Source organism: Engystomops pustulosus, chromosome 11, assembly GCF_040894005.1.
Source record: "Engystomops pustulosus chromosome 11, aEngPut4.maternal, whole genome shotgun sequence".
Classification (NCBI taxonomy): domain Eukaryota; kingdom Metazoa; phylum Chordata; class Amphibia; order Anura; family Leptodactylidae; genus Engystomops; species Engystomops pustulosus.
The window spans coordinates 21,400,414-21,425,525 of NC_092421.1; the positions used below are offsets into that span (position 1 = coordinate 21,400,414).

At 43.2% G+C, this 25,112-nt stretch overlaps 1 protein-coding gene and 1 long non-coding RNA gene across 3 annotated transcripts in view; both read right to left on the reverse strand.

Annotated features, from left to right (window-relative positions):
- Positions 1-11,105, reverse strand: part of LOC140105823 (uncharacterized) — a 168,059-nt gene extending 156,954 nt beyond the window's left edge. The window contains exon 1 of the long non-coding RNA XR_011850645.1: positions 10,648-11,105. This is a non-coding gene — a long non-coding RNA (uncharacterized lncRNA). The remainder of the gene's footprint in view (positions 1-10,647) is intronic.
- The window catches only part of PPP1R3C (protein phosphatase 1 regulatory subunit 3C), a 33,495-nt gene continuing 13,507 nt past the window's right edge, over positions 5,125-25,112 (reverse strand). The window contains exons 1-2 of one of the 2 annotated variants that reach the window (XM_072129921.1): positions 9,282-9,583; positions 5,125-7,737 (exon numbers count right to left, since the gene is read on the reverse strand). In XM_072129921.1, coding sequence (XP_071986022.1) covers positions 6,789-7,736 — 948 coding nt within the window. In that variant the 5' untranslated portion in view covers position 7,737; positions 9,282-9,583 and the 3' untranslated portion in view covers positions 5,125-6,788. Of the gene's footprint in view, positions 7,738-9,281; positions 9,584-25,112 lie in introns of those variants that run through there. The other variant, XM_072129922.1, reaches the window with a different exon arrangement.

Consider the following 25,112-nt stretch of genomic DNA (forward strand, 5'->3'; position numbering starts at 1 on the left):
CTATAACTTCTTTAGTACTGTCAATACTCAGTAAAACTAGCATTGAAATTGGACAAACCATTTTTGATGAACATTTGTTGGAAAGCAGGAGCATGATACACATAACTATAACTTTTCAGTTTACTTCCTAGATTATAGTTTCTTGCTGCCCGTTCAAGGAATTGATGAAATGTAACATTTGAAAGTGAACGCCAAGTTTGAGACAATAGACAATGGGAAACGTGATGCAGATGAAAACACCCATGAAACAGAGTGTTTATTCTGGGTGAACACTCTGTTTAAAATAGGAAGGGATGCAGATAATACTCAATTCCTATATTTCATTAAATATTGGACTACTAAAATATTAACAAATATATTATTTCATAAAATTGTATACCGTATATACTCGAGTATAAGCCGACCCGAGTATAAGCCGAGACCCCTAATTTTACCACCAAAAACTGGGAAAACCTATTGACTCGAGTATAAGCCGAGGGTGGGAAATGCATTGGTCACAGACCCAGCCAAGTATATAGCCAGCCAGCCCCCTATAATATACAGCCTGCCCCCAGTAGTATACAGCCTGCCCCCAGTAGTATACAGCCTGCCCCCGCCTGCCCCCAGTAGTATACAGCCTGCCCCCAGTAGTATAGAGCCACCACAGCCTGCCCCCAGTAGTATACAGCCACCCCAGCCTGCCCCCAGTAGTATACAGCCACCCCAGCCTGCCCCTAGTTGTATACAGCCACTCCAGCCTGCCCCCAGTAGTATACAGCCACCCCAGCCTGCCCCCAGTAGTATACAGCCACCCCAGCCTGCCCCCAGTAGTATACAGCCACCCCAGCCTGCCCCCAGTAGTATACAGCCACCCCAGCCTGCCCCCAGTAGTATACAGCCACCCCAGCCTGCCCCCAGTAGTATACAGCCACCCCAGCCTGCCCCCAGTAGTATACAGCATGCCCCCAGTAGTTTACAGCATGCCCCCAGTAGTATACAGCCACCCCAGTCTGCCCCTCAGAAATATACAGCATGCCCCCAGTAGTATACAGTCAGCCCAGAATTTAAAAAAAAATAAACTATTTACTCACCCTCCGGTGGTCCCGATGCGCAGCGCTGGTCCCCCGATGTCATCGCGGCTCCTCTTCTGGCTTCCCGGCTCCTCCTCTTGCTTCCGCGCCGTCTTCTGTCTTCTTTAACATCGCGTTGGGCGCCGCAACTGCTCTCTCCCGTGCGGCGCCTAGTATGACGCGCTCCTGCTGACGTCATACTAGGCGCCGCACGGGAGAAGAACAATGGCGGCGCCCAACGCGATGTTAAAGAAGACAGAAGATGGCGCGGAAGCAAGAGGAGGAGCCGGGAAGCCAGAAGAGGAGCCGCGATGACATCGGGGGAGCAGCGCTGCGCATCTGGGCCACCGGAGGGTGAGTAAATAGTTATTTTTTTTTTTTAGTCCATTTTTAATTATTTTTTTACATGGCTTGACTCGTGTATAAGCCAAGAGGACGTTTTTCAGCACATTTTTTGTGCTGAAAAACTCGGCTTATACACAAGTATATACGGTAATACATTTTATCGGTTTTCTCTCTGCAGTCTCTACATCTCAGTTGTCTCAGAGCTGTTAGATAAAGACTAATCGCTATGATGTCTCCCAAACAGATCATCCTCCCCTAATCTCTCTGTAGTTCACCCTCAGATGCAGCATAATGGAAGACATTATATAGCAGTATTGAGCAGTATAAGCAGCAAGTTAAACACTAAAGCTACAAATTAGCTGGAACCAGTAGCAGCAGCCGCTCTTACTCCCCATAGATCTCTTGTCATGTAAACCTATCCTCCAATAACCTAAAGTGTCTCAGTTTAGAAGGATACAACATAAAAAGAAATATAATCTAGTGACAAGTCTGCAGAACAGTAATTGAGAATCCAGAATTCTCTACATACATGCTGGTTATTTTTAGAATAGCTTTTGTGTCTGATAGGAGCCAATCAGATGACAAGTGGGAACAATTTCTGTAAGCCGCCAAATTTTTTACTGGACATTCAATGTTTTGTCATACTGCCGGCTGGGGAAGTTATGATAAAAACATAAGAACAGTCAGCGGAGAGATCATAGTCTCACAGATACATGATAGAGGGCTGTGTGCCAAAGTAAGATGAAGATTTCCCCTTGTAGGATGGCGCACACGGCCAGCAATCAGATATCTGATAAGTGACTTTTCCTCTCCTTAATTGGAGATCAGATCACTTTCCCACACAAGAAACGAGAACCAATGCACACGGTAGCCTTAGAGGTCGTCTGCCATGTAAATCTGTGGAAATGCTTCAGTTACCCTGGAACTCAGGCCTTATCTCACAATCCAATATGGAATTCTGCCATGATCCGAATGTTTTGAGCTGTGTTGTTACATATGTTTCCTTTACGCCCCACAGCAACACATTCATCTTGTCTATTGGTTCATGGAAATTCCCAAAGAAATGATGGATTGTCATGACTTGATTGGATAGACTGAATGAAGAGTAAGATGCCAATGGTCCACCAGACAGGGTTTTGCCACTTAATTGAGGAATCAAGGAGGAAAGGTTGACAAATCCCAGCCCTGTTATTTGCAAGGTGCCCATCCCCCTTGGCATCATGTTAACAGCACTACAAGAAATGTAAAGCAAATGACTTATGGTTAGAGGTCAGTGGACCCAAAGTATAGCTTTGGCGTTTTGGCATGTTCCTCCTGACCCAGAAATATTGCTGGGTTGGCCAAAGCTAGTCGTTAAGGGGCCATCTGGCAATATGCCCGGGATGGGAGGAATGTGCCTGAAGGCTGAACTTATAATTTGGGTCCGGTCATCACTGCCTTCCGTTATACCCTACATTGTATCAAAATATATCATCTGACCTGGGATGAGCTATAAATCAGTAAGGATCTGACTGCCCGACTGATACAGCTCTCCTGCCAGATCTAGGCAGATCTCAAATCCCTATTAAAGGGGAACATATCACTTATAACCACTGTAAACTTTTGGAGCCATGTTTTGCTGTCACAACATGGATATCTTCATGGACATCGGTAGACATGCTCCCCTAGGGAGAGAAGTAGATTATCTGCAACCATCACCTATTGTGACATGTGAATTCTTGCATAGAGGCAGCATTTGCCAGTGATTAGGCTCAGTGGTCAATGAGAAACTGTACCATTTTGAGTAATATAAATAATGACAAAAAAAAACCCCATTAAAACCTTAGGTCATGTTCCGATGTCAAGTCCAGTTGGATCCCCCCCACACCCATCAGGTTGTTGTCCTGTGGCTAAGGTATTTCATTCAAGCTTGGTACACCCGGTTATGTTTTTCAGAAACTGTTGCACTTTTAACTGTAGGCTGTCTCCTGTATTGCAGTTAAGTAATCATTTGGTTGGGTAGGGATAAGTGGCAATACCAGACACAGGTCAAAGGGTAACCCCACTTCTAGAAAGAAAAAAAAAAGGTGTTGCTAATCTCAGACATAGTTTGGACAAAACAAATAATGTGCGTTTCCATATGCATAGTACAGGTCACAGTATCATCGTTTATACGGTGGAAAAAGACAGATGTCCATCAAGTTCAACCAAGGGAAGGGAAGGGAAGGGATTTGGGGGAAACAATTCTATATAACATAATAATATAGCCATCAATGTTATGTAGTTGTAAAAAGGCATCTAGACCCTTCTTAAAGCTCTCTGCTGTCCCTGCTGTGACCAGCGCCTGAGGCAGGCTATTCCACAGATTGACAGTTCTCACAGTAAAAAAGTCCTGTCGCCTCTGGTGATTAAACCTTGTTTTCTCCAGACGGAGACAGCGCCCCCTCATCTTTTGATTTGATTTAATCTGGAACAATATTTCCACCATATTATTTGTAGGGACCATTCATATATTTATATAAATTAATCATGTCCCCTCGTAGTCGTCTCTTTTCCAGACTACATAAATCTAGTTGTTTTAAAGGAAACCTACCACTTCTGAAGGTAGGTGTGAGATGTAAACACCGGGCACCAGCTCAGTTAGCTTCGGCGCTGCGCACGCGCCTCTATAGGAAGTGCCGGAGGCATCACGCGCGCACGGCCGCACGCAGCACCGAAGCTACCTCGGGGCTGTAAATCAAAATGTGTTTAAACCGCGATATAGCGGTTTAAAACACTAGCTAAGGTAAGCTCCGGCACCAGTTCACCCTGAGCTGGTGCCCGGTGTTTACATCTCATACCTACCTTCAGAAGTGGTAGGTTTCCTTTAATCTTTCCTCATAACCAAGACCCTCCATACCCCTTATCATTTTTGTGGCTTTTCATTGTACCTTCTCCAGTTCCTGACAGGCTAGTAGATAACTGAAGGGTTCAAAAAACACTAACAGGTCGCCGTCATACACTAGCCCGAGGTCTATCAATGTGCAGAATACAGTGTATTAATCACTTATCCCGGATACCCAAACACTTTGAATAGCTTTCATGTGAAGAACGATTCTCCAACAGGTATTCCTTCTACTAACCCCACATAGTATATGTCTTGAGAGGAAAAAAAAAAAAAAAAAAAAAGGTTTCAGGTGTTTAAAATGTAGATGCCCAGTCATATATTGAGTAGGTGGAGGCCTCCAAAATTTCCTTAAATGGGTCAGCTCTACCGAAATTGATGTTTTGGCTAACAGTGATTTAACGCGTATGACCGTCTCCATGGATGCGGCTAGAATTAGATATGCAATGTTTAGTTAATCAGGTAAGTTTGATCAGGTAAACATTGGAGATTAACTGGAAATGAAACAAAAAAATTAATTTATTTTAAAAAAATTAATTTATTGCCAAAAAAACATTTATGGTACAGTGACAAATCTTTACAGTAGGAAACATACTTGACAACCATTCTCCTTTACAACGCTCAATCAGCTCCCAGTAATACAAAAATAATTTCAGCTCCTCTCTTTCGCCTTTATAAAGTGACATAGGTTTTAAAAACTCATGTGCATTGTCTAACATTTCCCTGACGCTTAAAAACATTAAACGGATGTCATTCCCAACAGGTATCACAGTTCATTTCACAGATTCAGCAGGAACACCTCCCTTTTTGCCCTCCCAGAATTTAGCTTCCAAGCCCCCCCCCCCCCCCAAAAAAAAAAACACAATACAAAAATATAACTGCTCTTAAAAATTCATTAAAAGTGCACAGAATGAGAATATGAACTTTTGACAAAGCAGAGAAAGACAAAGAAAAGCAGAGGTGTAACTTGAAGCTTCTGGGCCCCACTGAAAAATCTGTAAGATTCAGCTCCCCCCCCCCCCCCCATTTACCATGTGCCATTTATAATAATAATGTCCCCTGATGAGGCATAGGACCATTTGGACGTCTGTAGGCACTCAGGGCAGGGTGGAACAGCTATAGCTGCACCAACTATTGTTATGCCCCGATAAAAACGGTGTCCTACAGCAACATCTAATAAAGTTATTTGAACAAAAAAAAATACATTTACATTCTTCAAGGAAAAAAAATTAAGGTTTCAAGGGATTGCCTACGCATGTGCAAAACATCACTACAATCAGACCATCCTTTATTTAAGGAACCTACAATTCTATTAAATACCAAATTCACAAAATGGTGCAATAATTCTTGCCTTCAATATGAAGGATTTGGACTTTCTTATGTTCTGTAACGGTTCTAAACTTATTACAGACTGGATCCAAATTATTATATTTTTTTTTTTATTTCCAAATAAAATTTTACTTTTCAAATTAAAAGTCTAATTATGTGCCGATTCAACACTAATTTCCAATTCTTGTTAAGATAATTGGAGGATTGCTCTAAAAGAAATGACAACAGAAGTGGTGGAATATACAAGTTGGCTTTTCTGCATATATTTTTGTATGGCACAATACAACTAGAAATACACGCAAGTACACAACCTAAAATTATGCAGTTATTTACTTTGGCATAATTTAAAGGCACTTCTTACATTGCTATGATCAGATTTACAAGGAAATGTCCAAAGATCATGGCTGATCCAAATACATGGCTGTTTCGCAGGCGGAGTTTGGTATAGAAGCTCGGTCCATTTACTGGAACGTAGCTAGGCTGTAATACCAGATACAACCTGTGGACAGATGCAGCACTGCGTTTAGAAAAAAAAAAGAGCAGCCATGTTTATTGTAATCCTGGACATCCTAAATGATCTCATCATAGTCTTTCACAGTAAATAATTTACAAGCTCAATACATTTTTAGTCCTGCTCACATATTCACTTAGTGTTCTACCAACCTATCTAAAATTTCTACCACTTGAAGGTAAAATATTTCACGACGATCAGTTTAGTTGAACTTAGGCAAAGTCATCTTCCAACCCAATGTTTCTACGACCAAGGGCTGGCTCTAAAACCTAACCATAAATATTGGACAGGAAGTTCCTTTGGTTGAGCAATTTCGTCAGAATCTACCTCTATTCTGTGGAAACAAATCAATCTCTCCTCGTCTCAGTAGTCTCGTTTCTAATCAGCCTTTACCACGACAACTCAAAACTTAAGAAATGGGGTCTCCAATTTTCATAGGATAAAGTCACTCCAACCTCTATGTTAAGTCGTATGTTGACGCACAGAGAGCGATAGCTACTCTAAGGCTGATCAGGGATTTAAAGGTGCTTTGAACTTTAGCAATTTGCTTAATGACAAAGCTTGTCGCCTCAGTTAAGTGTTCTACCCTGACATTGTTACATAACATGGGATTTGTTTATAATGTGCTTTTCATCCTCAAAGACCATCAAATCCTTTATAATCATGATGCACTAAGGCCATGGTCTCGTGTTCACCAGTATGGAGAGGTGTTCCCTAGTCTACCCCAACTCTGCCATTCAGGAAATAAACCAAGGGATGTTTTGGGGGTTCCAAACCGGTCTAAATCAATTTCTGGCTTGATATTTTGGGATTTATATGAGGTTATGTCTGTTTTAGTTAGCGTGTTGGTCTGCACCCCATCTGATTTCCACTCTGCATGGACGATAGTGTAATTCAGTCCATTGTTATTGTCCCAGAATACCTGTCCTGCACTATTGTAGGATATGCAGAACTCAATTTTCTCATGGCTGGGAATGTTAGGAGGCAGGTCTACAGCGAAGGAGAAGGTGTCCGTGTCCGTGCCTCCATACATGTTGTTCATGTAAACACAGTCTACATCTGTGTAGGTTTTCCAGGTGTTGTAGGTTATTCGCACCTTGACGTTTTTTTCAAAGCTCAGATTTTTAACTTTGATGGTGCCAGCAATGGACCGCTCCTGAAGGCTGCAATTCTCCAGACAGACAAAGTTCTTTTGGATCTTATTGCGAAACTGTAAGTAATCAGCTGAAGGCTGGGTGAATCCCAGGATTAAATTCTTTTCTTCATGCAATTTTAGGCTGGCGGTGATATCTTCAAGATCAATCAGATCGAACTGTAGGTCAACAGCAGGTTCGTCTTTAAACTCTGAAAACACATGTACCGATGTCAAGGACAGTCCTTTAGAATCAGCAAAGATGACTTTCTTTTTGGCTCGGGATTTGGACCGGTTCCACTCATTGTTCCTGGTATCAGATTCCTTCTTCAAAGAAAGACATGGCCTTAGCGGCTTAAATCGATTCACAAAATTTCTCCCCCTGCAGTCTTCATAGGGGCTGAGAAACTTTTTTAACGGTGGAGAATGCGCTAAGCATATCCTCACTGCAACATCAACCGGCATGATAGAGCGTGGAAGAGAACGTGGTTCCAGTATTTGGATCATTCTGGAAATAATGACAAATTGACGATGTTAGCATATGTACGGTCGACATAAAAGGCTTATAATACAATAATATACAAAAAAAAAGGCATACAGTACGTGTAGCATGTGAAGCAATACTAGAGTTCAGTCTATCTTCCTCTGCCGTTATTCTGCTTTTTTCAACACTTCTCACATTCAAGAAGATGTTTTAGATGGGGGAAACGTTCCACCAACATAGGAATTGACACATAATCAGCATACATTTAGCATTACTTCTACATTACCAAGTGCAACTAGAGACAAGGTATTTCTGGGACAGTAGCGATAACATATGAGGCAGGCTACATTATCACCAGAAGTTCAAGTACATGTCTGGTTTTCTTGTCAGCTCAAGTCAACAAGGTTAAGATTTAATGTAGGTTGGTCTACTAGCGGCAAAGCCAGATGGTCAACTCAGCTGCTGCAGAACCTCTTAAAGATGGGCACACCAATGTATTCTCAAAATTACAGACTTAAGAAAATTGCCTCCAATAGCATATTCTGATCGGCCCAACTTATCTATAGGAGTTATCGTCCTAAAAGACATCTCCTAAATGTGGCTCTTTAGCTGTTGAAGCTACATCTCCCAGTAAGCCGTTATGATCCCTGGTTATCTGCGAATGCTGGGAGGTGTAGTCTCACAACGGTTAGAGAGTCAGAGTTTGCAAATCACTTTTCTAGAGGATGCAAAATTAATGGAGCATCCAAGTCAAATTTTTATTAAACCAAACGCAAAAATGTGGCCATGAAAGGAAGAAGGTTCCACAGCAGCGGAAACATCTTATCTGTAATCCACATACATATACAAATGAGTTACAATTATATATTTTGCTAAACTCATAATAAAACTTTTTCAGGCTTAAAGACCTGCATTGAAATGTACTCCAATCAGATATTGTGTGGATTAGACATGGTAACAGCTACAACATTACAAATCATAAAGGAAAAACTGTATTGTAATACATAAAAATCAATAACTATTAGAAGGGCCAAAAATACTATATAAAACTAATGCATAACATTTGCAAAGCTAGAAAGCTAGTCTATTATAATGCACTATTCCTACTTTTTTAATATTTACATTTTGTTAGAACAGGATGTAGATTTGTTCACTAGGACGGTCTATAAATCATTTATATTTTCTGCAAACGCTAAAGAAGGCAGAGATGTACATAGCAGGACTAGTAATCTAAGAGAAAATACATGAAATAATAAAGAAGCAAGGATAACTAGATTTTTTTTTTTAGCCATTGCCGATATTACTTCCTCCACGATACTCAATGAGTACCGTCTATGCAATTCAAGAACCATCATAGTTACACATATTGTAACTGATATTTCATTTTACCAAATAAGTCTAGGATTTCACCATAATCAAGCGAGAATTTTATTACAAAAGTGGCAAAAGTTTGCCGGCAGTTGTCACTACTCAGCCTACTTCAAGGGAAGCTCCATGGCTGTCTTTATTAAGCGTGCATTATACTGCTCCATCCTATACATAGAGTATAGCAGAGGGGTGTGCGCTACCTGCAGTGTGAGCTCCCGGCTCGGGATCCTCCTCTCAGTGACGCCTTCTCAGGACTGGTGAGCCTCGCCGTCTGAGCTGCCTGGATATCTCCACCGGGACAGTCCCCTTCACGTGATCAATTGTGGGCGACCAATCCCCGCGTAGCTCACGTCTCCTCTGGCCAATCCCGGCGGCGCTGGTCTGACAGTGAGAGCGTGATTGTAGCTGTCTGCACCCGGTGACACCGAGTCCCAGAAAGGAGGTTACTGCGTGGAGGGGGCACCGGGCAGGAATCGCCCCAGACAATTGCGAATTATTATATGGTGCCCGTGTCCATATGATGATCCAACATGAAGAGCCGTGCAGCTGCTGCTCAACGCTCTGTTCTGTGATCTCTAAAGTTCCCTGTAGTGAGAGAAGCAGTGACTGCCTGCCACTCCCCTCGGCTCCCTCCTTCGCACTGAACTTTAGAGCAGCTTATGAGCGAAGCAGAGAGTCAGCAGCTGCCCAGGAGGCTGGAGGCGAGTGCAGAAGTCTGCCTTGTGCTGGAGCGCAGTCTGAGCTGCGACACTGTATGCATCGTATGATTGAACACAACCTTCATTACAGTCAACCAAGGGGGTAAGATTACTGGATGCAGCCCCTCCATATAGTGAAGGGGAGCTACTTTGTGTATCACAGGCTATAAATGAGTCCTTGCCATGCCGTTCAGCCTCCCCACACCCAATTTATCCCCTGGACCCTCTATACTGCCCCCGCTACATCCTACCCATCTCTTATTCAGATCAAAGTATATCAAGTATGAGACGTCATCATCATCTGGTGCCAAGTGCTTCCCGGAAAAAAACCTCTATGCCCAAGGCTTGCTCGGACTTGTAGTCCTCCAAATGTTCTAAATTGTTACAAGGCTTTCAGGACTCATTATATAACACACCTACAAAAATGGCACCTTGTGGACCAAGTAAGAAAAATATGGTTATGGCTTATTAAGTATAAAACAATCCGGACAAATAAAACACAAAATCTGAAAACTAAGGATACCCCTTAGAACAAGGGGAAAGAGGACAAGACTAAAATCATGCAGCACTTATAATAAAATGAATCTTTATTAGTACCATATAGATAGTAAAAATTACAAACCGTGAAGACAAATAGTGGCACCGTGGTGAAGGTGTCCACAGGAAACTGTACAATAATGGATGGAGAAACAAATAGCAGTCTAAACCCGGACAGTGTGGAGATCAAGCATATATAAGGAAAGTGTAGAAGGAACTGGACAATCAGTAGCATACAACCTATTGGATGCTGTCTATCAAATACATGTATATTGACCACTTGAGAAGGTCACAATAAGGAGACCTCTCAACAGTGAATGCCAGTTCTTACCTAATAGAAACTGTCCGGGAAGACCATGTCCCCGACGCTCGTTTCGGCTCAGAATGTGCCTTCGTCTTCACCCCCATGAAGCTCATTCTGAGGCGGTCTTCCTGGCCAGTGGAGTATATTACTCGTGCTCAACCAGCTACTTTCTTAGTTACAAAGAAAGAAAACCCAATAAAGGTGCAGTAGGAAATGTTGAATATAAAAGGGGGAGTGACATTATTTGTTAAGGCATTAACATACGAAAAAGTATTCATCTCTCTCCACCTCTGCAGACCACCAATGCCCACAGTTGCCGGCTCAACCATTCACGAATGTGTTCAATACCGTTGTCCATTGTTTGCACCCCATGTGTCATTGGCGTATGAGGTTTGCTTCTGCTCCAATGACAGCAAAGAAATCTGTACAAGCAGGAATAAGACCGGCTCCAAAATCTGTGGCTCAGGCAGACGGCTCATACATGGGCTTAAAGGGGTATTCTCGTCTGGGCATTCACATTCAGTTTCACTAATCTTCCATATATAAACATTTCTTCAATTGGATGTTATTAAAAAAAATGTTCCCGTGTAAAGATAATTTCTCATAAACATAGTCATGTTGTCCCTTAGAAACGAGATAGCTTCCTCGGATACAACCACGTCACACTCTGGTAGTGGTGGCCAGACATGCGCTATTGAGTCCTGCCGGACCACCTGGATTCAGCGATCATTACCACCGGATGGCTGTATGACATGTAGTAACTCCCGGACATTTCATATACAAAAACTTTTTGTTTATTTGTGCAATCTCTCCAGCAGAGGTGGCCGTATCCGAGGAAGCCATCTTGTTTCTAAGGAACCATATTACTACATTTATAAGAAATTATCTTCATCCAGGAACATTTTTTTTAATAACATCTAATTGAAGAAATGTTTATATATGGAAGATTTATCAAACTGAATGTGAGTGCCCAGATGAGAATACCCCTTTAAGAAAACCATGACCATGTATATGATCCCATAGAAATACATGTGACCTTTTCTAGTTGTTATAACAACAGACAGATCCAAAAACTACAATCAGGTGCAAGAAGGTTGTTATTATTGGCTGAAGTGAGTTTGAGAATCCGAGTGGTGGGGAAAATTGTTGAAAACCAAGTCTGTCAGGACATTGGAAAATCTAGTTCAGTGTATCACTGCTCTACTGGCCTGTACTGCCTCACTGTATAGACAAACCAAATGTAGGTTAACAGCAGGGGGCGCCAAATCAAAAAAAGCCTGTACTGCCTGCACTAGAGCTGGTCACAACATTGTTTAGTAAAAGTTCTAGTAAAATGAATGACTTAAAAGGGAGGAATCATTAAAATGAGATTTTACATCCCCAGGTCCTCTGTAACTGTAATAAAAGGCAAAACCTTATATATAGATAACAGCAGATCACACCATGTACTATAGGAAATGGTAACAGCTTTCTGCCCCCTGCCTTACACAGATCACAGAGCAGGTCTACAACATCCTATAACAGTATATATATAAATACTGTAAGGCCCCATGCACACAAACGCATGGGGGCCAGCGACAATTTGCAGCTGTATCCACCCCCCCACCCCCCCAGAAGTCTAAGGAGAGGGAAGGGGTGAGGAGAACTTACTCTCCATCCCTTCTCCACCCAGCCATGTTCTATACTGGGTTACGTGGTGGTGTGCATGACGCCTAACCCTGTGGCCAGCAGAACATGTGACTACTATGGTACGACTGCCCGATTTTAAAACAGAATCTAGTTGAATACAGAGATCAGAAGGCAGGATTTCCACTGATCTATGTATTGTCAGTGAACTAGTATACCATTATAACTAAAAGGAACAACCCTTTATATGATCCTTATCCAAATACATACAAAACACACACACACACACACACACACACATATATCCATTATATCCATATATATCCATTATAATCTTTATAATCCATTGAACAAAAAAAAAATATCTGTTTCATGTTTTGTAACATTTTGTAATATTCTGCTCAATAATTCTGATTATTGTAGTCTTCCCACTACAGAATTCTGGAAGTCAGTGGAAATAGCTGGTAACATTTATCCTGCATCTAAATTTAGCCTGTACAACAACCGTCTATACTGCAGCGGCACTGATGTAACCCTCCGCCAAGATATTTACAGATGAGTGATGACATTTGTAGTGTAGAAAGTTCCATGACGAAGAGAAGACATGCATAGCCCCCCGGTATGATGGAGTTCATCGTCCTGAAATATACATTGACAGGGAGTTGGTGTTAGAAGAGTTTATAGTTGTCTGGTGGTAGTCACACCTGTTACATGTATGTCAGGGTACTAGGTCACAGGAAATTCATTCCATTCCTCAGTCTCTTTAAGCTTGACATATATCCCATAAAAAGCAGTACAGTATTTTTTGGACTATAAGGCGCACCGGAGGATGAGGCGCACCATCAATAAATGCCTGCTAAAATGTTCTAGGTTCATATATAAGGCGCACCGGACTATAAGGCACACCTGATTGTAAGGATGAATGACCAGAGGGTGGTGGACCTGTGCACAGTTCAAGGCATCTGTTGTCTGTAAGTACGGTTCATATATAAGGCGCACTGGACTATATACTTATAGTCTGAAAACCGGTAATTACTCACCGGTAATTGTGTTTCCTTGAACCACGACAGCACCCAACCAGAGAGAGGGATCCGCCTCCAGGGACAGGAAACCCAGACTTCAAATTGTGCGGTACGCCCCATCTCCTTCAGTGGATTACAGAGACTGTATGGGACTTAATGTTCTTGATTAATTCTGACCACCGTATCATTCGGTATCACTTTCAATGAGAGAATCTCACACCTCTGTGACACACACCAAACGTTAACACCCAAGTGTGCAAAGAAATTACAAGGGAGGGAATAACCAGGGTGCTGTCGTGGTTCAAGGAAACACAATTACCGGTGAGTAATTACCGGTTTCCCCCTCTCACCACGACAGCACCCAACCAGAGAGAATAACATAGATGAAATCCTTAGGGAGGGATAACCGAAGAAAGAACTCTTCGCCCAAAGGAAAGTTCCTGTGCACCTGCTACATCTAGCCTATAGTGCCTGTAGAAAGTGTGTGGAGAAGACCAGGTGGCAGCCTGACAAATCTGATTAACTGACACCTCTCTAAATTCTGCCCAAGATGAAGAGACTGCTCTAGTGGAATGGGCTTTTAGACCTTCCGGTATCGGCTGACCGGCTGCTACATAAGCGGAGCTAATAGCTTGCCTGATCCATCTGGCTATAACTACTGCTGAGGCCTTCTGCCCCCTATTCTTGCCACCAAAAAGAACAAAAAGACTATCAGATTTTCTCCAATCTCTAGTCCTATCCAAATAAAGCTCAATGGCCCTTTTAACATCTAATTTGTTAAACTCCCTTTCCCTATCTGTAGAAGGGTTGCTACAGAAGGATGGGAGCCTGATCTCCTGGGATCTATGGAATCTAGAGACTACCTTTGGTAAAAAAGCCGGGTCTGTCATCAGGACTACCCTGTCATCCAAGATCTTGAGAAAAGGTGCTCTACAGGATAGAGATGATATCTCTCCAACCCTACGGGCTGAAGTGATTGCTACCAAAAATACGACCTTAATGGTCAACCATTTTAGTGAACAGGACTCCAGGGGCTCAAAGGGGTCCTTTATCAAATAATTTAATACTAAAGTGAGGTCCCAGGGGGGCACCGTACATCTCCTAAATGGGGTCATACGAGATGCCGCTTTTATGAACCGAGATATCCAGGGATGAGAGGCTAAAGGGGACTCAAACAGGGAGCTAAGGGCAGAAATCTGAACTTTAAGGGTGGCAGGTTTTAGGCCCTTATCTAATCCTGCTTGCAGGAAATCTAATATCTTAGCTATATTTGGATGAGCTAAGTCTATTTTATCTGGAGAACAAAAATCTGAGAATACTCTCCAGACCCTGAAATAGATTTTTGAGGTAACTACCTTTCTACTCCTCTGCAGTGTTGTAATTACCTTGTCCGAGAGACCTTTTTCCCTCAAGATGCGCCTCTCAAATTCCAGGCCGTCAGATGGAGGTTCGCAATCTGCGGGTGGAATACTGGGCCCTGGGAGAGGAGATCGTGACTCTCTGGGAGGATCCAAGGGTCTGATATCGATAGTTCTCTCAGTACTGAGAACCATGCCCTTCTGGGCCAGAAGGGGGCTATAAGAATAACTCTGGCCTGGTCTTGTCGTATCTTCTTCAGAACCCTCGGTAGAATAGACAGTGGTGGAAATGCATAGGCTAGGCCGAAGTTCCACTTGATTGAGAAGGCATCCAGACTTAAGGATCGGTCTCTCGGGTCTAGGGAGCAGAAGAGCCTGACCTGTCTGTTCTTTCTTGTGGCAAATAAGTCTACCTCTGGTTGACCCCAGAGTCTGGTTATCTTGGAGAACACGCTCCGATTCAGGGACCACTCTCCCTGACGTAACAGATGACGGCTTAGGAAGTCTGCCTGCAGATTGTCCTTGCCCCTTATATGTACCGCCGATATTGATCTTAGATTGGCTTCCGCTAGCTCCAGAATCTGATGCGAGAGGCTCATTAAGGACCCGCTTCGGGTACCTCCCTGGCGGTTCACGAATGCCACTGCTGTGACATTGTCCGAGGCAATCCTTAGGTCTGTCCCCCGAATTTTTGGCAGAGCTTGTCTGATTGCCTGCAGGATGGCTTCTAGTTCTCTGTAGTTTGAGGACTTCTCCCTGGATTCCTTGTTCCATGACCCCTGGAACAAGAGGCCCCTGACCTGGGCTCCCCAACCCGTAGAGCTCGCATCCGTAATCATGGATAGGGGGTTCTCCTCTCTCCAAGGCCTGCCTGCCTGGAGGTTCTCTTCTCTTAGCCACCATCTCAGGGAATCCAGGATCTGTAGGGGAAGTGTAATCCTCTGGTCCAAGGAGGACTGGTCTCCCCCCCAGTTCTCCAACATGAAGAGCTGTAAGGGTCTTGCGTGATACATCGCCCAAGGCACCGCTGGAATTGCCGCTGTAAAGAGACCTAGAGTCCTCATAATGTCCCTTATGGTAGGGGATGGCTGTCTGTACAGCTTCTCCACCGAGGCTACTATCTTCACCACCTTGTCCTGAGGAAGGAAAGATTTCTGCTGAGTGGAATCTAATGTGATGCCGAGGAATATCTTTGATCTGGCCGGAGTAAGGGAGGACTTTTTCAGATTTACCATCCAGCCCAAGCGATGCAGAATCTTCATAACCACCCCTATCAAATTCTGTAACTTCTCTGCCGAACCTGCGATCAGCAGGAAGTCGTCTAGATATGGCACAAAGGTGCCCTGATATCTTCGTATGTAGGCTCCTACTTCCGATATTAGTTTTGTGAAAACTCTCGGTGCTATCGCCACTCCAAAGGGTAGAGCTCTGAATTGGAGGTGCTCTATCTTGCCGTCCATCATCACTGCCACTCTCAGGAATCTCTGGCTGTCCGGATGAATAGGGACGTGGTAGTATGCATCCGCTAAGTCTATGGAGGCCATAAAACAATCCTGAAAGAGCAGGTTTACTGTTGACCTTATCGATTCCATCTTGAATTTCTCCACTTGTAGGTAGCAGTTTAGTGGTCTTAAATTTATAATGGTCCGGAATGTGCCGTCCGGTTTCTTTATAAGGAACAGGGTTGAATAAAACCCTGTCCCTCGATCTTGCAGTGGCACCCGCCGAAGCACCTCCTTTCCCAGTAAGGATCTTACTTCGGTCTCCAGAGCCTGTCTTTCTGCTCTTCCGGCCACTGAGGTTATCTTGAAACGCTGTGGGGGAGGGGATAGAAAAGGTAATTTTAGGCCATCTTGTATGATCCCCAAAATCCACTTGCTCCCTGTAATCCTGCTCCACTCCTCCTTGAACAGGGAGAGCCTTCCCCCCACAGGACCCCTGGCGTCATTGCTGACCGGGACGTTTACTGGAATCCTGAGGTCGGGAAAACATGAATCCCTTAGACCTCCTAGAGGATCGCCACCCCTCTTTCTTGTCTCCGGATCTTTGAGGAGATCTAAATCGCCTTGAGGGGCGAAAAAACTTCCTCTCCTGAGGCCTTGTACTAGGAAAACCTCTCTTCCTGTCTGCTGCCTTCTCCAAGATGTTGTCTAGTGCAGACCCAAATAAGAATTCCCCTTCACAGGGAATACTACACAGATGATTCTTAGATGGAAGGTCCCCTGTCCAGTTCTTCAGCCATAAGGCCCTTCTGGCAGAATTAGATAAGGCCACCGATCTAGCTGATAACCTTAAGGCGTCCACCGAAGCATCGGCTAAGAAAGCAGAGGCTTTCTGTGCAGTGGAAACTTCAGAAATAAGATGTGACCTGGACGTCCCAGTCTTAATCTTTTCCTCCAGCCGGGAAAGCCAAACACAAAGAGACCTAGACACACATGTAGCTGCGACATTGGGCTTGAATGCGCCTGCTGCTGCTTCCCAGGAGCGCCTCAGGAAACCATCTGCTTTTTTATCCATAGGATCTTTAAGCACCCCTGAATCCTCCACTGGAAGCGCGCTCTTCCTAGAGACTTTAGAAACGGCAACATCTACTTTAGGTGCCTTGTCCCAAATCTCTGTCTCCTTCTCTGGAAAGGGATACTTCCTCTTCATGGCTTTAGGAATGAAAACCTTTCTGTCCGACTTGCGCCATTCTGCCTGGATAAGGGAGGAAATATTGTCATGGATGGGAAAAACCTTTCTCTTCTTTTCTCCTAGGCCCTGGAACATAACATCTGTTACAGAGCGTTCCTCCTTTTCATCCTCCAATTCCATAGTTGATCTTACTAATTTAACCAGGTGATCAATATCTTCTATAGGAAACAGGGGTCTGCCTGACTTGTCTTCCTCCTCTGACTCTGATGACTCCCCCGAACTAGGGCTAGACTCTTCAAATTGCCTGGAAGTGCCCGGGGAATTTTCTGACCTGAGAGATCGCCTTATTTCCTGCACAGAATTACGCACCTCCTGCTGGATTAGCATACGCATGGATTCAAACAAGGTCGACTGGTCTTGTACTAATAGGCGCTGAACACACTGGTCACAGTTAGGTTTTAAATAAGAGTCAGGCAGATTATCTCCACAGATTCTACATGCACGATGCTTAGACTTTTTAGTGGCTTTCACCTTACGAGATTCTTCCCTCTAAAACAGGAATCACATAAGACATCATCAGAACCAGTTTAAAGGCATGGTAAGGCCACACTCACCAATCAGCGGACTAACCCCCTACTCAAATTTTACCGTAGCGGTGTCCACCGACTCTCTACCACCTTCATTAGAACTCATCTTTTCAGTGGTGAGGGTATAGCTCCGTTCCATCCACAACCGGAGCAACTCCTGTGGCTGGCTGTGGGTGCTAGAAACAACACACAGGACTCCTGTGTGGGAACTCCTTTTAAATTTCCCGCCTCTGACGTCACACTCCACGTGGACGCCGAGCGGCGCGCCACTTCCGGTTCCAACCGGAAGTGGAGTCGACGCCATTTTTCCGAAGACCACTGCGGTGGGAAGGCCTGCGCTCAGCCACCTTCCAACACGCGCCTCCCTTCCAGGATCGGAGGCGCGCCGGAGCCCGTCTGCACCCACAGACTGCGCTGCACCTCGCAGCATCCACATACACACCCCGCCGAGAGACAGCCTCCGGTAAGTCTCGGCGGGGGAACTTGTGCAGCCACCTGGGGGTACCTGGGACTCCCATTCCCCCCTTACCGCGACTCCTTGAGCCTCACCGAGACTCACTGGATCCCCCGTCAGGGACAGGAAACCACTGAAGGAGATGGGGCGTACCGCACAATTTGAAGTCTGGGTTTCCTGTCCCTGGAGGCGGATCCCTCTCTCTGGTTGGGTGCTGTCGTGGTGAGAGGGGGAAAATATGGTATTTCTTTAAAGAAATAAAAGCAAAATTATTATTTTTATACAAATTGTATAGACTCTTCTAAATATTGGATTATACTTTTACATTTTTTTTTTTAATGGAAAGTTTAAAAAAAATGACATCAGTATTACAATGTTGGGGGGTCTAACACCTAGATCAGACATTGCTCCTGACCTGGTATTGAATAGGTGGTCAGCAGCCAAGGCTCCTCTTCTTACTTGTGACGGAAGCTGACTGTGATACGGAATAGTCCCTTGACCAGAAACCCATTTTGAAGGAGCTAGTCCATTTAAAACACCAAATTTTCTTAAAATATAAAATAAAACTTTATTTTTCCCTATGGGAAGTTAATTTGTACATGACTGCTCCAGGCTAGTCATCTCGGGAATTAAACTGTGCATTACACAGTAAACACAACAGAAACAGTACAATACAATATCTACTCTCCACATAACAGGGGAGTGCAATATAGAAGTTAGTCCTTCGTTTTGGAAACTTTTGTCTCATTCAATGGTATTCGGTTTAGAGTTGTGGAGTCCGGTAGCACATCAGGTGATAGCGGTTGCTTATGGTGCTTTTCTGTTGTAGAGTTATTTTGTGTGGTGGGTTAGAGTTGTTTATGGCAATGGAATCACATTTCTTCAGGAACCTGTCGGGGCCAAACCTTCTCAAGGGGACGCAGTGATTCCCCTATTGTACCAGGGACTCTCCGCATGATCTTGTTCAGGCTGTTCCTTTCCGTTGATACCTCCTCCCCAGCAGACAATGGCGAAAAACAGTATGCCCCCCAATGTAGTTTCATCTTAAATATGTGAATGTGAATCGACTTTTTAGCAAATACAATCTGGTGATGGGTTTGCCATACACCCTGTTGGTTTTCCAGTCCAGGCAGTTGTCAGTAACTCTCTATAGTTCACCTCTTGATTACGATTGGTTCAGTGGCCCTTTTATGCTGCTGCACACGGTGCACAGATCCGGTTGTTGGCACCCCCCCAATCAGCTACTGAAGATAAGCCATCAATTGCTATTCCTAACTAATCTGTTTAAAAGATAGGTGCCTTAAAAATCAGGATCCTCCATTAATAACCATTCCATAACATGTCAGATTTTTTTACTATAAAGTTAGAAATCTACTGTATGAATAACATTCACGATGACTTTAGAAATAGTAATGCCCCGTGTGTAATAAACATATTTGTTTGGTCAGAGTTACAACATTTCATCAGACTCTTGTGTTTGCTGTGGTTGTGCTAGAAATAGAAACACGTCAAATATTAATTTACTACTACTAATTTACTACCAATATCAAAGTCTAGCAATGAGGGAGAGGAGCCATACAATATTCTCTCAAAAGATCATTTTTAAAGAATTGTATTTTGTGTACTGTGTATTGTGCCTGGTACTCACTCCAACATAACATACAACATTTATTTATATGGTAGTGTTGGGTACTATTTATTGATTAGACATATTTGGATTTAGTTTTTAATGCCCCCTATCTAAACATCACTTGTCAATGCTTATTCATTTCAACCATGGGAGCAAAAGGTGACGTCCCGCGAGAAGCACTAAAAATCGGCAGCCCAGAGTGCCGGACATCGCGTCCCCATGCTCCGGGCTGCTTTTTATTAATCTTTTTTTCTTTTCAAGCAATCCCAGCGTGTCAAGATTTAAGAAGACCAGTCCCAGGATTGGGATGAAAAGGAGGATAAGAAAGTAGTTCAGATATTAGAAAATACAAATTAAATCTATATTATACCACAGACTGAAGCCATCAATTGAACTTGGGTAGCGGCCAATGACCAGAATTCTCCAAAACTACATATAATATTAAAAGGAGGAAGGACTAGAAGACTTTATTTTAATTTCACAACTCTATAGTTCTTGTAATGAAGGGCAAGTTCAATTGGAGGTGAATATACTAAGATTTAGTCATTGCTGCCACTTCTTTTTACGTGCTAACCCTCATACATTGAAAATACAGTTTGATGAGCAAATATTTCATCATCCCCTAACAGGATATTTCATCAGCATGGTATTAAATGTTTAACTATCAACACCAATATCAAAATATTCTGCAATTGACTGTCTGCATTGCTAAATGAAAAGGCTACAATAGGATGCAATAATCTGAAAATTCTGACAAACCCTCCTAAGTCTACATGCACACTGCCGTATGTGCGCACGGCTACGGTTGGGCGTGCATACGTCAGCCGCAATGGAGAGGAGGAGGGGTGACCCCTCCCCTCTCTATAGTGATCCATTAAGCAAGGCCCATAACACGGGGAAAGATACGACATGTCCAATCTTTCCCCCGATTACGGAGCCATATGTGTGCGGCACTGTAACGCTCTGTGCGGCCATTTCTTTCTATGGGGGACATATATGCAGCTGAAAGCTTGCGGCCGTACACACATCCCGCATACGGTTGTGTGAGTGCGGCCTAAAGTCTCTTACACACATTTGGCGGTACGATCCCATGGGTTGCATACATTTTCCTTGCATTATAGTTCTATATAATAGTTTAATATAATGCCCTGTGTGCAGCCCGTGGGATTGTGCCATTATACGGCACATATAGACAGGCTGCGCACATTTGTGTATCTAGTCGGGCCGTGCTGCCTAGAGGCAAGAGTATACATGGGTTAGGCATCCCTATGTACGGATACAATAAAAACATCCAATTCCTGTCCTGAAACACTTTACCGTGAGGACTTTCGATTCAAATCGTACAATTCAGCGAGGAAATTCCACTCTGGATTCGGACCCTGCCAATAAAGTTGTTTGTTGTTTTTTGTAATGTACAGTGTGGGGGCAGATATTAGTTAATTTTCCAATATACATCTAATAAGTGTCCTGTTCTTTCCTGAAATTTGAAGTGAAGCCCCAGAAATGTCTTGTCATATTTTGCAGTCTGGAGCATTTGTGTTTCAATGTCCTCCGCCCAACCCTTGTCGTACTGTCTAGAGATGATTTGCTTTGCCTTACTATACAAAGCAGAGGATGCAAGAAGTACTTGGGTAAAAAGTAGCACTCCACTAGTAGAAACTCTTTAAAGGAATTGGCCACTTTACTTACATGTTTCTTGTAATGTGTGTGTAAGTGTGGGGGGAGTATAGCTGCCATTTCTGTCCTTAAAATGGCTCCGGATGGAGGGTGAGATGATCTCTTTCTTATCCATGACCAATCTTCCTTCCAGGACCTTATGATAGTATTCATGCATACAAAACTAACCATACAAAAGGTTATGGAAGGAAGATTGTTCATGGATAACTTAAAGATCACCTGACCCTCTATCTGTGGCTATTTTATGGACAGGAATGACACCTGATGATGATTACCTACTATACCCCTCCCCAACATACACATTCAATGAAACAAAGTGAAGTGGCCAATCCCTTTAAAGTGTTTCTACTACTGATGTGCTACTGTACACCACATACTTACATCCTCTGTTTGTTATAGAAAGGTAAAGCATCTTACATAGTAATACAAGGGTTGGGTTAAAGAAATTAAACATAATATGGTCCAAAGTGCAAATTTTGTCAAGACATTTCTGGGGCTGCACTTCAAATTTCTTGAAAGAACAGGACATTTATTAGATGTACCAAGTTTTATTGCTATCCCTTAAACCCCCCCCCCCTCCCAATCACAAGAATAGTTGGTCTCCGTGGTATTGAATGGAGTGGCCTGATGTGGCCACTCCATCAGTGGTCAGATCCCACAATCAATTTGTTATCCCTTATACCAGTTAAGGTTGGTACAACCCCTTTAAAAGGGGTCTCAAATAGAATGGTCCTATATGCAATATATATGGCAAGATGGAAATGGCCTGGATAATGAGGTGGCCTTCTCAAAGTAGTATTCTCCTGAAGAGACACACAGTGGTGTAACTAGAAGCTGATGGGCCCTACTACAAAGTCTGTGCCAGGCCCCCGACTATAATGTATGGTTTATAGTACTAGTCTTCTCATATGGGAAAGTGACACCATAAGGGCCCCCTAAACCTCTTGGGCCCAGGTGCTATCGCAACATCTGCACCCCCTCAAGTTACACCCCTGGAGACACAGATTGAGACAGGACAGCCATGCTCAATGAATAGCATTATTCCAAGGGCAAATATCCAAGTGACAAACTAGTAACATTTTGCTTTTAATGTCAGGCATTCTAGTCAGCCAAACCAGATGTCTCTTACATAATCGGTGCCAACTACTGATCGTAAATGATCTACTGATCCCTTTTCAAAGCGCGCGGTGCAAGAACACTCCGCTGATGCAGTCTTGGCTCGAGGGACCAGATCACATGTATGACTGACATTATACCGCCTGGCAAGGCTATTTTGGAACTCAAGATCAGCCATATTAAAGAGATTTAACACACATGAGTTATAATGCGCACCCAAAATATACAGTTCCAGCAAGGTGCAAGAGTCCTATGTCTCACAGTTCTACGTCAAACTTACAGGGGTTGTCGAGAATTACAAATCATTGCTTCTTTCTTCCAAAAACCGCACCTTTCTACAGGTGGAATTTGGTCATGCAAATCCTCTCTATGTAACATTTTTCTGGAAAACCCCTTTAAATAGGTCTCAAATGTATACAGATTTTCCACAGCTTTTGCATATAGAAATAATTTTGCACACATTGACTTGCTTCAATCACCTATGTGTATGGAATATCATTATATACCAATAAGTGAATTATTGTGTCATACATTTTAAAAAAACAAATAAAAACGATTGTTAAAAAAATAAATAAAAAACTGCTCTAGAAAAATGAAAGCTGAGTTCTGATTGGTTGCCATGAGCCACTAGAAGTGTTTTGCTCCCAGACCCTTCTCCTAAATCTTTGAAGTTAACTGCAATCCACATGACCCACAGAGCAGTGCCCAGAACTTCTAGCATCCTTTTAGCTCAAGGTGGAACACTATTGTATACACACCCTCTCCCAAATTAGGTTATTTGAACCCGTGATGAGCTAAAAATGACATTTCTTGGGTAACCTTTGGGAGTCTTGGTTGACAACTCCAGGGTGTTCTGTAATGCCACTCTTGCCAGATGACAACAGCTCAAAAGGAAATCCTAAATCACAACTACCGTATATACTCGAGTATAAGCCGACCCGAGTATAAGCCGAGACCCCTAATTTCAACACAAAAAACTGGGAAAACCTATTGACTCGAGTATAAGCCGAGGGTGGGAAATGCATTGGTTACAGCCTCCCAGTATATAGTCTGCCAGCCCCTGTAGCATACAGCCTGCCCAACCCCTGTAGCATACAGCCTGCCCAGCCCCTGTAGTAAGAAAAAAAATAACACTGTACTCATCTTTCCGACGTCCCCCATAGGTCTTCTTCTGTCTCAGACTGTCTCAGACAGAAGAGGACCTATGGGTGACGTCAGAAAGATGAGTTTTGTCTTTATGTTTTTAGTTGACTCGAGTATAAGCCGAGTTAGGGTTTTTGAGCACAAATTTTGTGCTGAAAAACTAGGCTTATACTCGAGTGTATAAGGTACTTTAAGACTGGACATTCTGATAAGGACCTCAGTGCTGCTCTCTGTCCATCCTGCATTTAAGGGGATATATGCGACCTATAATAAGCCTAGATATACAGTATATCTAATGGTATGACAACCTAAAGAATACTTAAAGGAAACCTACCACTTGAAGTGGTAGGTATAAGATGGAAATACCGAGCACCAGCTCAGGGTGAGCTGGTGGCGGTGATTACTTTCATTAGTGTCCTAAACCGCTGTATCGCGGTTTAAACACTTTTTAATCTTTACAGCCGTAGGAGCTACCGCGCACCATGCGCGCGATCATGCGCGCAGCTCCCCGGCATTTCCTATGTGTTTAAACTGCGATACAGCGGTTTAGGACACTAATGAAAGTAAGCTCCAGCAACAGCTCACCCCGAGCTGGTGCTCGGTATATGCACCTTACACCTACCACGTCAAGTGGTAGGTTTCCTTTAAAGAACTAACGGTAAACAAGAATAGGGCCTCATTTATAGAATGTGTGTATCTCTTTTAGTTAGTTTTTAATTCATACGGTCTTACTGTAAAGTAAATCTGCACGCATTGACTTCTGCAAGTTGTGCTCCACATAGGGCTGAATTGCTACAGATCTTTGCAATAGGAGAAAAGATACATTTTTGGCTAAATTTGCTAATAACTTTTACTTACTGAGACTTACAACCTGGGTCCAAACAGCACTCATGCTATATATTCTAGGCCAGTGATGGGCAACCTTTTGAGCTTGGTGTGTCAAAATTCGCCAAAAAACCGAGCATAACTCGGGTGGTGTGTCACCTTGACAAAAAAACATATTTTTGTGATATTTATAGTTTAAATAACAAATATGTATACTATTTAACTTCTAGGGTACTTTATCCGTGGCTTGTCTGATTGATCCTACCATGTACTGCCATACAATCAGAAATTGCTTAGTAACCTGCAAACTTTCAGCAATGAAAGTTCACAGGTTATAGCGAGGGCGCAGGCTCCGCTGTCCGCATTTCCTTCATGCCATATAGAAGGTGTGCGGAGCAAAATAATTGCAATGTCTGGCGA